General features: G+C 42.4%; 1 protein-coding gene across 3 annotated transcripts; it reads right to left on the bottom strand.

The window, feature by feature from the left end:
* Positions 1-461: 461 nt before the first annotated feature.
* On the bottom strand, positions 462-14,924 carry LOC124328368 (tachykinin-like peptides receptor 86C). 3 transcript variants are annotated; one of them, XR_006916268.1, is made up of 12 exons: positions 14,387-14,924; positions 9,203-9,760; positions 8,694-8,731; positions 8,551-8,624; positions 8,103-8,204; positions 5,866-6,000; positions 5,706-5,786; positions 5,469-5,619; positions 5,166-5,362; positions 4,850-4,998; positions 995-2,750; positions 462-915 (listed from the first exon to the last, which is right to left on the bottom strand). XR_006916268.1 is itself a non-coding variant. In XM_046787127.1 (11 exons), the coding sequence occupies exons 2-11, from the start codon at positions 9,729-9,731 to the stop codon at positions 2,266-2,268; spliced, it is 1,941 nt and encodes a 646-aa protein (XP_046643083.1). In that variant the 5' UTR covers positions 9,732-9,760; positions 14,387-14,924; the 3' UTR covers positions 462-2,265. The 3 variants fall into 3 exon arrangements, 2 of the variants coding, with proteins under 2 accessions (XP_046643083.1, XP_046643084.1); XM_046787127.1 differs by having other exon boundaries at positions 462-2,750; XM_046787128.1 differs by having other exon boundaries at positions 462-2,750; positions 14,457-14,924.
* Positions 14,925-18,344: the final 3,420 nt, after the last annotated feature.

Genomic DNA, 18,344 nt, shown 5'->3' with positions numbered 1-18,344 from the left:
TGATAACCTGATTGATTTAATACGTTGCAATTGTGAAGTAATGATAGTTGAACCAAGCATTTCGTTTTAAAATGAGTGAGTTTCAGTGCAATGTAAGTTAATTAGTTAGTCACTTCTCACGTTGTGCTGTCTGCGTTCAAAATCCGCACGGCTCACGGTGTGATAACTGTTAACGCCCGGCAACGTCCTCAAAAAGAAACACTTTCAAACGGTTTCTGTTGGTTGCTATGCTAAGTTTTATTTTACATGAATAATTCAGCTTTACTTACTTTGCCTGTTGGTGCTCACGTGCAAACTACGCCAACATGAAGATATACTACATAGCAACGTAAATTCAGTCGTTTTTGTTGATATTTGTACGAAGCTGTATATGCACAGTATCTTTATTCATTGCTCAGTGTTCACACGTAATAATAAGTCTATAGGCTTTTCATGTATATTATACAGTTCTTTTTTCATTCTCATTCGTAACTCAAGAACAACAGCACGAAAACACAACTCAACTTACAGTACATGTATCGTTTATTTATATTTTACTGGTGTAAGTTTAAGTATTTTGCGCGTAACGTACGTTTGATGGGGAAAACTATTTTCAATACATTTTATGTTCAGGACCTAATGGAATGATACTCAATTTTGACATACATCCGATTTGCTGACATCAAACAACCGCTTAATTCGATTTCGCATGAAACGGACAACTATTTTAAGTTCAAAGCCAGCAGATTGAGGAATGGAAATTGGGGAACAGCAAATTGAAGAGGAGGAAACAATCTAGCCATGGCTCATTCCCGACATTGTTGGCATTGTTACAACATACAACAACCCCGCAACAAAGATAATAGGTTTCTTCATCTTCGTTAACGTATATGTAGATTTGCGGGGTTATGGTCGTGCCTTTTCGGGGTACTCAAACTAATTAACAATTACGTTACAAAACATTAGCCTGATTGGTGGCGTCCAAAGTTCATTGATGCACAGAAAATCTTCTTACCAACTGACGAGAAGTTCTTATTGAAGTCGGTCATTATTTGGCTTGTGCATTAATGTGTCAATTGTCAAATGAGAACGCAAAGCTCAAAACTAATCTGGATGGTTAACATATCTTCCTTTTGTCTTCAAGTTTACAAGAAATGAATTAAAGAAAATTCGTGTTTGATTTTCGACCCAGTCTCACAACACAACGCAACACAACGAGAGGCAATCAAGCAAACGACTTTCATCTGCAGTCCGCAGAGTCCGCCCACACGAGTTACCCGGAACTTTTTCGTGAAGTGAATACCTAATGGGAGCCAAGACGATTGTTGAAATCGAGGCTTCAGAGTTTCGATACAAACCTGCCCGGCCAACAGTCTGAAAATAATGGAGCGTGGGCTATACAAAAACCTTGGAACAAATCATTATTCCGTAGCTTTGGCCTTATATAACAACCGGCGTGCTTCCCATTCCATTTTCGTTCCCATCGCGCACTCTTTTCTAACCGCGTCTTTATATATACTCCCTCCCAGTAATTGCTCAAAGACGACATCTTTGCCGATCCGACGTGTCAGGTTTCTTAATTTGCCGACAAACGAAAAAAGTGACTACTACCGATAGCAGTAGCTGTTGCTTTGCCGGGTGTGGTACAATAACTTTCTAGATTGGACACATCTCTACTTTCTCCCGGGCTCCTCCATTCAAGCGACGACACGATCTAAAGCTGTGAGGAAGATGAGCCACAAAGGAACAAAGATATTTTCGTGATGTTAGTATGGTGTGAATGTGTACGTACTGCGCACGCTAGATGAGATTTAGTATATAAAGACTACACAGCAACGCTGATGATTTGTATGGTGGCTGTGTCGCACATACACTTTATATACACTGTGGGCCTAAATAGCCCACAGATCAAAGCAAATTTCATCTTCAGCGGCATTTCATCTCTCTTCTATGAGGCAACGTAACTCAAAAGAAAGGCGATCAAAGCAGGTGTTGTCTGAATACGTATTTGAACGTCAGAGTGTCTTCCCGATTTTGGCCGAGTTCGTTGAGTTCAGCGAGAAATAGCGCCGACCGAAACGGCAATTAAACGGTGAACGGCACGTAAATTGAGCAGCCTTTTTTGGTTAATGCTTGCCTAACAGCGTGATGCAGAGCTGATTAGTTCCGTGTAGAGTTCAGTGATAATAATTTAGAGTGCACACGTTTTACCATCACGTTGTCCGTGGGTCGTCGCAGGCACAAATTTTAACCAACCAGTTGGGTCCGTCACCGACGCCCATCTAATTAGGTCTTGGTTTCTGCAACATTTGGGTTGATTTTGGCTTCACCGCATCCGTCAACTGTCGGATTTCGTCTAATGTGCATCCGAGCGTTGAAAAGATTCATCGAGTTCTGTTGCGTCTGGTGGTTATCTTGATCCCGACCGGTCGATAACGGAGCAGACCCCGAAGGTGTCCAAACTGTGACTAGATGTCCCTGGCTGGAGATCCAGGCTGCTGTGCCGTTGCTTATCGATGCGTCACTAGACACCAAAACCCGCTGCTGATGAGAATCCACGAGCAGTTCCGATTTCTCTTCACTGACAACTCTGCTGGGCTTGATGTGGGCAACTTCCAGGTTATTCTGCTGCTGCTGCTGCTGCTGCATCGTCGTCGGCGCCAAGTAGGTTGCATCTTGCGAAGGAAGAATAACGTCAATTCCATTCTGTTGAGTGATGACGGCAGGGCCTCGCGGCCGTTGATTGAGTCCTTGTCGCGGCTGTCGCGGACCTATTGGCGATCAAACACGGAACAATGCACGTCGTCGTACAATATAAGAAAAATGCAGGCACAATCGGACAGTATTATTTAAGAATCCGGCTGTCGCTAATTTGATCAGCCCTCAGAAAAAAAAGGGACAGAGTCTATATAGGGTCGAACGTAATCGAATTGGGCTACGCCAAATACCGGATAATATTGAGAGGCTCTGCTGCCTATACTAGTTATCTTGCACGTACTGAATAAAAGACTATATAGCGTTCGGTCTTACTAGTCAAGAAATTGCGTTCGAGGAAATCCAAAGGGACTATTGAATAGTGAATACATATACTAGACCGCAAGACATCGGCATCGCGGGAGGTATATAGCAAGAGGACGTGACGCGCCGTCAGCTATGAGACAAGATTATTTCCGGTGTGTTAAGTTTGGCCCCCTCATCGCTGCAATAAATATTAAGGCTAGAGTTTTCCCTGCAGCCAACACAACATTTTTTTTCTTTTGGTTCCGCTTCGTCGGGAATATCCGGTCGGTTTTTAGAGTTCACACTCCCAATAGCGATCAAGGGTTGTTCAGCAGCAGTCATCGAATTGAACAGCCATGAACCACTTGCAATGAGCTTGAATTACGTTCTAAATGCTATCGAATTTTTAAATAGATTGATTTTTAAAAATATTATATGAAAATCAATTTTTTAGTCAATAATAAACGCCAACAGCGAACGTGTGCGTAAGGGTCGGGGTGGGGGGGAATAAGCCAATAAGGCGAAGCTTTGTATAGAGAGCAGAATATTATAGAGATCCCCGTTATTTCCTTTGACATCAAAGGCCATATTTTGATTAGTGCACCATACAAATAGTCTCTCTATAGGTTCTAGATTTTTAAAAAATCCAGCCGTCCAAATATGATGCAGGTATTGTATACTTTCTGAAGCCGAGTCGAAATGCGATTCAGTTGTGACTTGTAGCAGGATCACCCAAATCGGATTATATGCAATCTAAATTCACTTTCTGCACGCTCACACACAATGTGCAGCACTGCACCTAGAAGGAGATGACGGTTCGATCCATACACGCATTGTCCTTTCCTCCATCATAGTTTCATACGAATACCAAGAATATGGGAGAAGTTTATAAACTCGACTCGACTTGAAAAAAATAAAGTCTTAACGGACGGGTATATACGAGGGACAGCATTTCCCCTTTTGAAACGGTACAGCAAAGCGCAAAGAAATTGCGTCCTGAATTGCAATTCAATTTGCTTGAAAATGTTCAATAATTGGAATATTTGCCCCGGCGCTTCTTTTCAGCACAGGCACGTACTGCCATGCATGTGTTCAGTATATTTTCTGTTTGATTTGGCGGAAAGACGGCAAATGACTTTAAGCTTCAAGCCTGAGATCCTTAAGCAGGTTAAAAAGAAGATAGAGAACGTCACGCGGGGCATTCAAATTAGCCGACCCGGATCTTAATTGAAGCATCACGTACGGAGATGTAGAGTATATCTCCACATATACAGCACTGCTCTGTATAACTTCGTCTGGGTTTCGTGCGCGTGTATGCTATAACTGTGATAATAGTTGCAAACTTTATTCGATTGCACTTGACCGCACAATATCATATTGGCCATTCTATAATAATACTTTTGTTATTGTACTACGGGACTTGCTGCCTTTACTGGCTGTATAAAAGGATAAATGCTCGTCCATCGGTCGGATTCGAAGGGAGAGCGGATATAGGAGCAATCACAGAAATGGGATTCGGGGACCAATTTTGGATGTGACGTTTGCCCCGGTTTGCCCTCGCTGGGAAAAAGCTTCCAATAGCTAAAACAGCACTCAGAGTCTGTCGTTGGCTGCTGCTGGCTTGTTTGCTTTCGTCCAGGTTATGTCCAAACAAGAAAAGCAACAACGAATAAAAGAGTTTTCCGGAAAAAAAAAAAAAAAAATGTTTTTTCTTGAAATGAACCGCGAGTAATGGGAACTATATATAATGTAGCCAGCCACTGTTATCCCGAAAGCATCACACAATTTTTTCGTTTTTTATTCCTTCCCAACCAAGGTTTTCAGTCACGTTTCAAACAGCAATTTGAAAATGATTGGCTTATTACTGTACCTGTTACGAAGTCGGCTCGATCGTTACGGAGAATCGGAGTCGATCGTTGGCCCGCCCTTGTGATTATAATAGCCGATCCGGCTGTAGACGCTAAGGTCAACGGGGATCTTTTCCTGCAGCACAAAGTTGATCTAAAGTGCTCCCGAAATCTGCACAAACACACACACAAAAAAAATATAATAATAAAATCCCGATCGAATAATAGATTCAGTCTGGAAGAAATGGAAAGCCTTATGGAAGCAGCAAAATGTATTAAAGGATTCTTGGAACTTGTGCGTTTTATAATAGGTTTAATTAGGCACGTCTCGAAATCTACCTGGTGTTCATGTAATAGTAGACGAGTGGGTTGATCATGGTGTTGCTCATGGCCAGCCAGTAGAAGGAGAGGAAAATGTGCTGCGTGTATTTGTAGGAGATGACTTGATCGTCGATAAACTGGTAGACGAAGTAGCCGTGATAGGGCAGCCAACAGACGACGAATAGCGTCACGATCACCATGAACATCCTCACCACCTTTTTTAGATCCCATACCCAGCCATAAATCATTGTGAAGATCTTACACGGTTGATTGGCGGAGGCGAACTCCAGTCTCATCAATTTCAAATGGGTCGGTATATACCTTGTGTTTGGATTGGATGGACTCTGCTTGACGTTGGTTCTGCTCACCGATGCTTTTACCCCGCCACAAAACGTAGCCCATTCGCGAGTAGCAAGCGCCCATCACAATCACCGGAATCAGGTAGGTCGACACCGTGAAAACAATATTGTATCTGGGCAATTGGAAAGGGATCTCAATTATTTTCGGCCACTCCGAATGACGACGCACGACCTAAATAAATAAGAGTCTATGGCTTACATGAAATCCTGGTGGGAAACGGAAGGGACGCCGTCCGGCCAGACGATGATGCACACGACTCGTACTTCGCCGCCCCGGTAACTGTCCAATAAATAATTTTCGTTAGACTACTTACGTACACATAATACATATTTGAAACTATGAGTCCTATGTATACTACCTGTGCGAAAGCGTCTGAGAGTAGAGAAGGCAAGGGACGGCCAGGATGCAGCTGGCCAACCAAATGAGACTGATGGCGATTCGGGCTGTGCTTTTACTCATCCTCGGCCGCAGTGGATAGACAATGGCGATGTAACTATTGAAATAATGAAACAAAGACGAATTATACTGTATGTACCATGCATGTAACATCGTCTAACGTGCACTGCGGCCTTGTTCCAATTATCATTCTCAAGAAGAAATCTCCTGTAATCTCTAAACTTATAGGCAAGGGAAGCTAATAATAGCTAGGCCTAGATGACGGCAATCAAGTTCGCAGCAAGGAAGGACTCAGCATCTTCTAGAATTTATTTGGCTTCATGCGGAGAATAAGGGAAACAGCGTACTGTATGTCCAGTGTAACGAAATCCGAATAAGATCTGGAAATTAGACGATGACGCACACCACTTTCTCGAGTGTCACTATGTGGATGACGTACCAAACCACTCAACCGGAAATGCCATTATCCGAAAATCCGTTCAGCTACGAATAACATGACGTGTTCTGTTATATAGTAGCTGAGTTACCATAGCGCATTTAAGCTGGACGCTGGAAATAAAGGCTTTCAAAACGTATTGTCCAACGCTATAATTTCATCGTTTATTGATGGAATCACTCTCTGACGCTGTAAAAAAAAAACGATAGCTATTGTCGTTACTGAGCGTGTCATTTTATAATTCCACACTGTGGAATATTATGCTTTTCTTTTTAGAATTAGAAATTCTGGAAGGGCAGTAGGCTGTAAGCTAGTGTATCGATTAACCTGAAGTAAAAGTCCTGGCAAAAATTTATTAGTCTAGCTCCGCTCTCGACCGCTAATAAAGTCGAGCGTTTACAAATGATTTTTAAAATTCTACTTTGTGTACCGTAGTATGTATAGTTAAACTTACAAATGAATTTGATATAATGTATTGGGTTAGGGAAAAAAGCTACTCGATATTGGATTTTGATCTTCGTTCGCCTATCCAATCTAATCAAATTAAGCATGTCAGCAGCTCGAATTTAGCACAATCCCATCAAATAATGCACTAATTGAACTCCCAGGGAAAAAAAAGACAAAATCAATACCATAGAAAAACACACTGTTATATGCACAAGATGAATGAATGATGAATTCTCAAATTGCCATAGTTGGGCTTTTATAAGCCCAGACATAAAGCTGATTGAAGAATTTTCTACGGCTGTCGGATTCTTTTGTTCGCTGAAATACGGAGGAATCCTATATACGGATTTGTTTTACAAACTGTCGTTCCTTATTATAGATACGACAAGTCAGGATAAACTTCCACAGATCATTCATCATAGGCATATGGCGTATTATGTTGTTGGTTATACTCCCCTGTCAATTTTTGCTACTGCAATATAAATTATTACGTCTTTTTATTTCCTGCACTAATTAATTTTTCTACGCTACAGAATGTCTCCAGCAAATAAACCGCTGCGTTATCATCGTGTTATTGGTGAAGTAATGAAACCAAAAACATCAGAGTGATATGTGACGTAGGCTACTAGACAAGCGAAGTTGTAGAATCGAAGTTTCCAAATTCTCCGATTTTTTTCCACTTTAATGGATCGCGTAATGGTTAGTCGCCAAGCAAAAAAAAAAAAATTACACATTTCTTCTAAACAATAAAAGTTGTCATTGTATTTTACCCCGTGATTTTTTTTTGGTCGGTCTTTGAGGGAACTGCAACTGAACTGCATCAATAAAAGGTTTTCCTGTACAGAATTTCTGATGATTGTGTAAAAGTGTGAATTTCTCACGGCGGAGTGACGCCGTTATTCTATGAAATCTAAACTTCTTTCTATTGGACACTCGACGTTCCGTGAGAAAGGGGAAAGAGAAGCCAAATGTGTACCCCTCGGCCGTCGAGTCTTCCGCTGTTAAATCAGAGTAAAATAGAGTCTATTTCATATGTCCGGAACTGGTGGGTGCTGTCTTTGGATCGATAGCTTATAGTTAGGTTACATTACATAGAGACCAATATTCTGTATAGGCCTAGCTTTATACCACGTACGTCTATGGAGTTCCGACAAAGATTACTTCGCAGTATCCTATCCCACTGTTATTAACTACAACATGGGTACGGTATCATAAATATGGGCTACTTTCTACTTTGCCGCTAAACTTTTTCTTTCATCCAAACTTTTTTTTGTCTTCTTTTGATTCTTTACACCAATCGATATGTTTGTTCTTACCGATCGAACGAGATGGCCACCAACGTGAAGACACTGGCTGCCACTGAAACGTTTGCCACGAAGTTGTTGACCGTGCAGTAGAAACCACCGAATGGCCAGTGACTGGAAGTAACAGGTATATACATACACTATGTGATAGCACACGTACGATCGCAGGAGCATTTGTACAATTTGTGTTTCTGGAGAACTTTTCAACGCACAGCATCTCTTTGTCTTATTATGACAGACCGAAAAAAAAACTATAACAAAAGTCGAAATTCAACTGTGATTGACTGAAAATTGTCCAATTTTTAGTATCGTAGGTGATATTTGTGTAAAGTTTCCCAGACAACAGTTTAACGATGCAATACGTAAGCTTAGATGCCAGACGACAGAAGTTATTGCCCCAATAAGCCTCCTTTCGTACTGATCAATAACTATTGCTGGAACATATGGGGAAATGTATTACTTGTTGAGCATGAAGGTGAAATTAAAGACGCAATTGAAGACTGACATTGTCAAATCGGCCAGACTCAGGTTCACCTGTTGCAATTCGTGAAAGTCAATCAGAGTAATAAATCAAGACAAGACATAATGGATAAGGGTCAGTACCAGAAAGTAGTTCGTTACGGTTTTCATCCGCTTATGGGCTGCAGGTTTGTGAAACGAAAAGAAAATTTGATTTTAGAACAATCATCCAATTGCCTGCGTCCACGACAAACAGCTCGGGAAAAGTGAAAGAATCCTCATCAAAGTGACTGACGTTGAGTTATGTGCAACACATTTAATATGTTTAATTTAATCAACGTCTCTGTTGGCTACGAGAACCTCTCACGTCTCCAAGCGAGATTGCTGATAGAGATCCAGCGTATCCTTTTATCCCGCAGATAGGTGGGTGGGTGGCACTTTTTTTAATCAAAGTCCATAAATTTCAATCAACAGCGGAAAAGTTGAAAATAATCAGATCAAGTGAGTATTTTTACAAACAGCTAACACGTGCGGGTGTGTGGGCGGATGAAAAATGACGATTGCGGCAGTCGCCGCAGCAATGACGTCGCCTGTATCCTTTATAATAAATGCATGCAATAGCAATATAGTAGAAGTGATTTGAAACAACTGACCGAAGACGATCCAGGCGACGAGGGAGTTGCCCACGGCGGCGACGATCACCAAAACGGCGAATACGACGATCCATGAAGTTCGCTGCGGCCATGGCATCAAGTACGGTGATGAAAAGCTGTCATCGCGAAACGACGTCAAGTTTCCGGGATCAATGGCGCTCGAATTGCCGGCCATGGCGCTGCCGAAACTCTCGTTGAATCCAGCAGCCGTCACGAAGAATAAATCTTCTTCCGGATTGGAATCTCCTCCTGCTAGCCATCCGCCGGAAGACGGTCGCATCACGCTGCTGACTGATGTGGAAAATCCCGGAGCTTCGTCTGCGTAATGCTCGTAGCCGCCTGCTGCTGCTGCTGCATCACTGTGCTGTTGCTGCTGCTGCTCGTTATTGGCGTGATACTGGTTGAGCACGTAACTAGCGATTTCAGTTGCGTTACCGTAATATAAGGAATGGAACTGCCTCGAAATCATGACCGTTGTTTTCCATTGTTCCGTCGAGTCGTGCGATCCTTCTCGCGTGGTGGCAATCATTTTCCCGTCCAACCCCAACCAGCAGCAGCCTGTCGCACGCCATGCAGAAACGTCGCTATTAATACACAGTGCAATAGGGAGGAGACGAAAATCCGGCTTCCGTCTTTAGTTTCGTTAGAGATATAGAACTTATTGTCGCTTCCTTTTTACAAACGGGGAGCGTGTACAGTACACTGCTGTTGCTGCTGTAATATCCTGCGCATCTTTCTAGGAATAATAACAATAGCTAAGACTTTATTCAGACTAGCTATTCATCACTTTCAGACTCTTGTTCGATACATAAGCTCGGTACAATAGTCGCGCTGGTGACAGAATTTGAAGCTATATTCAGATTTATTTTTCTCTTTTTTGCCGTCCGTCCAGACTTCGTGTGACAAGGCGTTCATTTTCTAGTCTGCCATGTATCTGCCAAACTAGTCATTCAGCTGACCGAACAAAAAAGGAGAATTCCTATGGAGACAGTCACGCTCTCTGCGTGAAGGGTCCAAATGAACTTATTCACGTCCTGTTCAAGTTGAAGGCTGCACGGAAGATTGACATTCGGAGCCGGCGAACCTCCAGCCAAGACATTTTTTTTTAAGTGGACACACAACATCAGTATCCGCAGGCGGATTTATTCATGCGCATCAGCAATAATCCGCACATAGCTTTCGCCATTGTTTCCTTTTGCTGCTCGTTCGATCCAACGAGATTATCTATATTGAAACTTATAAGAAGGTTCACGCATTGATATTGACAACGACGACCGGCAGCACTAGCTAACTGTAACGACAACTGCTGACCATCACTTTGTCTGATTGATCTCGACCGAGGGACAAATCAAATTCAGCACCAAGGTCAAGGTTCTTAAATAAATAATCTCTACTTATTAGACTTTATTCGGAACGCAATTCGTCCCTATTTATATACTGCAGCGCGAGACAGACAGAAATCTCTATTATCCTCATAAATGCGGTATAATCAATGATAAACTAAGTCTTTCTTATGTTATTCCGTTCTCTGCTACATACTGCACACCATCCAAAAAAAATCCGACGAGATCCAATCAGGTTGGGAAAATGTCCAGAATGGACATGACCGATGTGCGCACTGCAGCCATTGTACACAAGACCTGAAGAATGCGCTGACAAAAGCCCGTCCGTTCATATACGTATCGAAACTATTGAGCTTGTTTTTTTTTTCCCCTTTGGTCCGCAAAGAATAGAAATGGAGGAAAAAGAAGAAAAAAAGGATGTATAGGCGGCCAAGAGTATTGAACCGTAACATCTGATTAGAGAGAGAGCGTTGGCTCTTGGCTGCCGCGATTGCACAGGGCCAAATAAAAATTGAATCTAATCAAAAGCGCTGATAATGAAAAGTCTGCGTCGCCTGGCTCATCAGCCGAAAAACTTTATCGCATTATCGCCCGTCGTTTGAAGGCTGAGCTCCGTCAAGACTTTATTCGCTATTCAGCGCAACCGGCCCCGCTACGCCTGATGTATAATAAGACTTGAAGTCGTTGAATTGATCACTATAAAGATGGAATCAGCAACCGCCCTTCCCCGCCGGTCCTTAATATTATTCGATCATCTATGCGTATTTCCTCGGAAAAGACTAAGTGCGTCAGAGATTCAACTTTCGTCTCTTTTTTTTTTTTTTTTTTTTTTCCCCATTTGGAAAGTCTTTTGTTGACAATCGAATCGTCCGAAGTACTTTTCGAATCGAACTTTAGGCCCTCGCCAGTCAGGCATTAGGGACCTGTGAACTAATTATCAAAGCTTGTTATTCGCACATCCATCAAACTTGATGTGAATCAATTCGCTTTCGAAATGTACGTTGATAATTAGACAGAGAAGTTCATCAGGGCGGCATCCGTTCTGTCTTGGAAGTATAGGTATCACGGAATCCGTGGGTAAGTTCGTTGAAGCAACGAATCCAAATACTTCTGCTGCTTCTTCTCCGCATCAGATAGCATCAGAGTCCCTGAAGAATGATCAAGCTCAACGCATCTGTTCAGACTGCAGCTTTTGCTCTTGTGCAACGTAAGCCGACGGCATCCGGCATTGTTTGGGCGGGGCAGAAATGTACACAGACGAGCAGATCATTAGTCAGGCCGCTATAAAAGATATCTGTAACGACTTCGGCCATCAACACAATTCCCCCCTTTCATGTACATTTGTATTACGCAACCTAAAAAGTAGGACAGCCTGCCTGCCACATAAACCTCGATTCGATATGTCGAGACTCGAGATGGGAACTTTTGTATATGGCATGCCGTAATCAACAACTATCAAAACATGGACCCTCCCCAGCTATTGTTTCTTTCCCCTAAAAAGTGGTTGTAACGAACATGGAGCAATGTATTCAGTGTTGAATGTTGACGTCTGTCGGAGGCATCGCAGGATCGGTGCATAGGCAATACTTCGAAGGATAGAATAGCAGAGCAGTGTGGGTGCAATTGGTTAATTATACGACGTATGTGGGTGACTGTTGGGCTGAGTGCCTGAGTCTTTCTTATCATGAACTACATACATAAAGTATTGTCTGTATAAGCCTAGCTAAATTAGATTAATATCGGCCAAGACTTCATCAGCTGCACTCACACTTCCCACAACAGTATATAAAACAGTAGCCTCTACTGGAAGGCGGGCAAGACTTGACTTTCCGTCATCATTGTTCATTCACGGAATCTTGAGGTGCTCATACATAGATTAGAAATGTGTACTCGCATCCAGCTTGGTGGTATGGGAATGGAGAGCAGGCTTCGCAATAATTCAAGTGAAATTTATCATTTCATGGTATACACCCGGTGGGAATTCGCTGTAGCACTGCAACACCCAAATGTATACACTGCCGAGTGTGGGCTGCAACCGGCTGCATATGTCAAAGTATATGACGTCAACTTGAAAAAATAATGAGTTGCCATTTGAACTGGTTTGATTGTGATGTAGTAGCCTAACTGAATCAAAGTGGCGCAATCTTCTCCCTGGCACGTACAACTATGATGAAATACTCCACAGACTTTATTAGTTTGTTCTCTACATCCTTGTGCAAACAGAATTCTTCGTTGAATTCGACAAAGAGACGAATTTAATTACGAATGCCTAATACAGAGACATCCATCCCGGAAAAAGGCAAACATCCAGCCTGTGGGTTTTAAAGAATGGTTGCGTTCTATTCATCTTATTCGTGAATACTTCTTTAATAAAGAAATAAGAATGCCAGTTCTCGACAGCTTTCGTCTTCCACTGACGTGCCAGACCAAGATAATACTGCTCGCCCACGAACATATCCTACACTATATAGACTATATATATACGGGTTTCCTATAATGCGATGCCACCAGCAGCAACAGAGAGCTACATCAGCTGCTCAAAAAGACCAATTCCAGTCCTTCTGTTCTCGAAATCTCGCACCAGAGCATCCCAGAAATCTTTTAACGTTTATTTCCCTTTTTACTTTGCCCGACAGTGACTTTTTCTTCCTCCTCTCTTTGGCGTCTGTTTGCCGGCCGACATTTACAACATCACAATCCGCAATGCATTTGAAGCTGCTGCGGTCTCTATAGGGTGGTCCCTTTATTGCATGGTTTGTCTAGTGGCTCAATGTTTGGCTTTCGACTTTCACTGTACTGTTCACCGACGAGGATTATCCCGTCTAAAGATCAAAAGCCGCTACAAGAAGAGGCGACCCTATCAAAGATAAGTTCGACGCTCTGCATATCAGGCCACCTAACAGTGAGAGTATATCTTTGATGAAGGTTTTTGAACACTATAGACGAAGCAGTTTGCAGCCAACGAAAGCCGAAGCGTCGACACACACTTGCAATTTGACGAACTTGTGTGCAACTTAACGCCGCTATAAAACGGAAAATACATTTGCATGCTTCATTTATCCGTGTGTTTGAATAATGAAATATAATACTAGCTACTTGCATTACGGACATCGGACTCGAAGTGCGCTCACAACTCTGAATGTGCTGCTTTGTATTATACAAGAAAATACTGTTTGCAGCTAAATGAATTTGGCATAGTTCCAAGAAATATCGACGCCATCAATCAATGGGATTCTATTCACCTAGTCAAAAGAGCAGAGTTATATATGGAGTATATACACAGAAATTGCTCAGCCTTCTATTCGGTTCTCTTAGTTGGAAGTAAATAATCAACCACCACAGACCTCCAGACCTCCAGACCTATAAACCATTTACCGCAATCCGACGCTTTTCGTTCCCTTCATGCGAGAGCGGCAAATAAGCAATCAACCGAAATATCGTGCTATAGCACTATGGCGTCTATCATATATATATTGACGTCACACCCACGCACACTGTTCGCTTTATATTAAGTATTTCAAGCTGTTAAATAAGTACGGCCGGTGTGTTGGCCTCTGTTTGGCTCTTGGGAGGTTATAGAAAATTTAAAGTCGTTGGTGACTTAAAACGCAACCAGCACTCCTAAGCTCTGATATAGCTCAGAGCAAATGCTCCTGTGGAATTCAAGGTATAAAGAATGTTGGGGTTTTTTTTCTTTTTTAAATTTGATTGTAGATCGTAGATCGCTCCGCTCTCAAAAGGAATTTTCAATTTGTTTGTCAATTTTGCGGGACACACAGATTTCTTTTTCCGACAAAATCTCGATATATCTTTGGTTGGGAATTACAACAACGCGACTCACCTTTTCGCTCAGCTCCACTATATATAGAACACAGTAGGGAAAAAGTATTTCACCATAATTGATCACTCACTATATATTTATAGGGCTGGCCGCGAGACGATATTCAATTTTCCGCGTCAAGCCGAGTCGTCAGTGATTTTGACGATAGCGATCGAAGTAGGAGAAACTGGTGGTCCTATCATTCCCAATCACTGTAGAGTGCATAGGAAATGGAAAGCTAAAGCCATTTGTCCCTGCTATAGCAACGGAAGACGAACCGGTCGGGAGACGACGAGAAGTAAATGCACCAGAAGAAAAAAAAAATAAGTAAGGAAAAATGTCACTTCAACATTCACTTCACGCCTTGTAAAAAGTTTTGCGGTCGTCGTGATGTTCACTGGATGCTGAGTGCCGGAGCGCTCTCCCTGGGCGAAAACTGAGAGCTTTGTCGGGTAGAGAGACGGAAAGACAAGACAAGGAACGAAGAAGAAAACTACGGCATGGACGGTGTACTACATACGGTGTCCACCAGTGCTGCGCAAAGCGGATAGAAGCCGTCTCATTGCTCTGCAGTCAACTATATAGTGCGGAGCATCAGCCGGCTATGTGAGGAGGAGCAGCCAGAATGCCTTCGAGATCGGGAGCAGGCGCCGTCGGTTCATCGAGTTGATGCATGAATGAAGCATGAAACTCACTCGGATGAAATAAAAAAAAAAGTGCTGCTCCTGCTGCTGCTGAGTTTGTTGTGCCGCATCAAGGGTGATTTTTCTTATTGCCAAACCATGTACTACACACATAGTGAGAGAAATAAATAAATGCTCGTTGTCATGTTGTGTATACTACCAACCTTCGTGAGAAACGTAATAACGCGACGTTTCTTTTGTCTGTTTCGCCGGCGTTGTAAAATTTCCCACTATCCGCACAGTCACTCAACAGCTGCTGCATTTCAAAATGGGAAAAAGACTACGTATTCTATTACAAGATGTAGAGCCTATAGGCCTAAACTACACGACGACGACGACGAGTTCTTTAATATCTATGATTACAACAGACTTTACTTTATTATCCGACAGCACGGACCGGCCATATTATAGGGCAATGACTAAATACGTAGGTCTCATATTGGAGCTGGACTCTGGCCATATAGACAGCGGACTCCAACTACCACATGTATTCGATCGATATAGACGAGAGACCTGCATTATTAAACTGCGCTGGCCACTCTAATGTATTCATTGGAGCTTTTATTCAAACTCTCTTATACTTCTCAATATACTTTGTTCCCTGTTTGATGCTGCCGTCCTCGCCCACTCTCCTCTCAATCTTTTCTGTTTATTGCGTCGCCGATCTTCCGTAAAAGCCGCAGACTAAATCATGTACACTTTTAACGGCAACAGTTGCGGCATTTGATTTGATTCGAAATTATTTTCCCCTGCTGCACGATAAGAGAGCGGCTCAAATTTGTTCCTTTTGGAATAAGAGGAATAAGCCCTTTCAAACAACTCGCCGAATGGTTAAAAAACTTCGCTCAAAAAGGCGGTACCTACAGTTCAAGCCCGTCAACTTTCAAGACGCAACTTGGCGTGAACCAAGTTGCTGTGCCCCGGGTATAATGCGTAGCACGGATTGATGACTGGCGAATCTGGCACTGCGAATTTAAATAATTCGATTTGCTGTGTGAATCGGTTGATATAGCTCGTCCGTCCATCTGATTATTTACAGGGAGACTCATAAGAGGGTCGTTGTTTGCGTAGACATGACGAGAACGGTGTAATGACGACACACTACGTAAAATAATGTGAAGCATTGACTACGTGTACAGACGTCAGCATTCTGTCACATGGTGTACGTCCATTTGTTTACATAATTAACAAACGGGCGTATACAGTAGGATGTAATAAAACCTTGGTACCAAGTAATGCGACACCTTGAATATTTCAAACTTGCTCATACACCGAAGCTGCTCAATGTATAACAAAACTTTATATATCCTATATCACCGGTCGATGCCAGCTAAGCATCGATACAGCGAGCCAGCAAACGCCCAGCTTATTCAAAGCGAATAGATGGGCTATAAAAGGTCGAGCCGACATTTGATCCAAGTTCCCGCACAAACATTTCGAAAGATACCCTCGCCCACACCCCCCGGGTGCTGTAAAAGAAGAAAAATGACACGTATTATTCGCTCAAAAATGTATTGTGAACTTTCCTTTTTGAAATATTAAGAATAGGTGACGATAAGGATCGGAGAAGTGCGGGCTTATTGTTGGTCGGGACGTCAAAATATAAGCTTAAATACACATTTGCCAGTCAAGTATTGAGGATCGTCGAGGGGCGACGGGAGTTGTTGAGTGTAGGTTATATACAAGTAGAAATGGAAAAGCAGAGATGGGATCTAGTGAAATGCCGTCGCCGTCGTCGTCGTGGAAGAAGCGCATTCCCTGTAGGCGTCACGAACTATTATAGTGAACAACATTGAAACGCTTGGTTGGATAGAGTACTTATATTCTTAGAGAGGAAACACGTAGCCAAGTAGCCCGAGAGCTTCTTTCCCACTGTCAATAGAACGGTAACGACTCCCTTTATTTCCTTTCAGGACACCAGAAAATCTATAAAAGAAAACCTTGTTTACGGGTGACTTGCCATTCTTTTATTCCTCTCAACATTTTTCTCATTGTGTTTCTTGCTCTCTCAGTTTCTTTTTCTTTTTTTTTTTTTCGTCATTGTTACTTGAGCGCAGAAAGGGGCACCAGTAGTCTAGAAAATGAAACCTCCATTTTGACTTTGACTCTCTCGCCTTTCATCTCCGGCCGGGCTCAAATGTTATTGTACCAGCAGCCGGAGTCGAAATGCGCCGCAGTTGCCTTTGTCAAAATTCCGCGCACGAATTATTTTTTAAAAAAAGTTATTGTGCCCTTAATATATCCATTAGAATCAGACTGTTATAAAAAATTCAAATAATTATTGGCACAGTGTTGCGGTCTGGAGACACACTCGGTCACGGGGGTTCAATTAACAAAGTGAACGAAATGGGAAAGCTGTTGCAGTTGTTCCCTTGGTGCTTTACCGGATTTTGACTACCAGACACAGCTAGAGATTATCAAAAGTTTTCAATCGATGTTGGCGGTATGGCTGGCGCCGTTGACTATATACTAGCTAGTTTGTATTTCCAGTACACCCACGTTTCGTGGCAAAAGTGGAGAAAATTGAAAACATTAATGAAATATGTCCCACAAATTTATGCTCAGTTGGATTTTCAAGAAAATCCCACTCGTCTCTAACCTTATGGAAATACTTTTCTTAACAACAACACAAAATATACCTAACGCGAAGCTGTTGATTCTTCCAGTCCAATATTTCCCCCCCCCCCTCCGTTCGTCTCCCAGAACTTCATCGAAATAGCAGGCCCTAAAAAGATAGGGATAATGCTTCTGCACGAAGATGAAATCCGGCGAGGTGGAATTGGGAAGGGCGGAAAGGAAATAAAAATATCGGGCGTCAAATCGATAAAATAAACCGCCGGTGAGATCCATTCTCGAAGCTCGCGAGGTTGTACAAACGTGACGATATTATTCCAGACAGCGGAAGAACGCTCTTCTCCTACCAACGGATTTGCATAAACACCTTCGTGAATGCAAACGAATTGGTGGCGGGACATGGAAGTCCTTTCATCTCACTTCGTAGACAGATGCGGCGTGCCCAATATGTGTGCTTACGTATGCGCTTTTATAAGGCTCTAAAAAGAGAATCCCCGCTATTAAGGTGGCCAAGTTAAACCATCTCATGAAATCTGAAATTTTAATTTCCATCGGCTTTTTGGCATATGGTTCTTAACAATTTGGGACACATTTTTGTCGCTTAGAAAGATGAATATTGAATACATGGAAGCTAGCTTTGCACATCGCAATCTGAAAACGTGTTGGTTATTGAAACAACTCTGTAGTACGATGATTCGCAGTACGATTTACGTTTAGTTACG

Source organism: Daphnia pulicaria, chromosome 3 (genome assembly GCF_021234035.1).
Source record: "Daphnia pulicaria isolate SC F1-1A chromosome 3, SC_F0-13Bv2, whole genome shotgun sequence".
Lineage (NCBI taxonomy): Eukaryota > Metazoa > Arthropoda > Branchiopoda > Diplostraca > Daphniidae > Daphnia > Daphnia pulicaria.
The sequence above is the reverse complement of the archived record's forward strand: the minus strand, read 5'-3'. Positions and strand labels throughout refer to the sequence as shown.

Coding starts and splice junctions, on each gene's coding strand:
- LOC124328368 (XM_046787127.1), bottom strand. CDS start 9,731: ATGATTGCCACCACGCGAGAAGGATCGCACGACTCGACGGAACAATGG. Junction 5,620..5,705: donor GTTTCCCACCAGGATTTCAT/GTAAGCCATAGA, acceptor CCAATTGCCCAG/ATACAATATTGTTTTCACGG. Junction 2,751..4,849: donor TCGAGCCGACTTCGTAACAG/GTACAGTAATAA, acceptor GATCGCCAATAG/GTCCGCGACAGCCGCGACAA.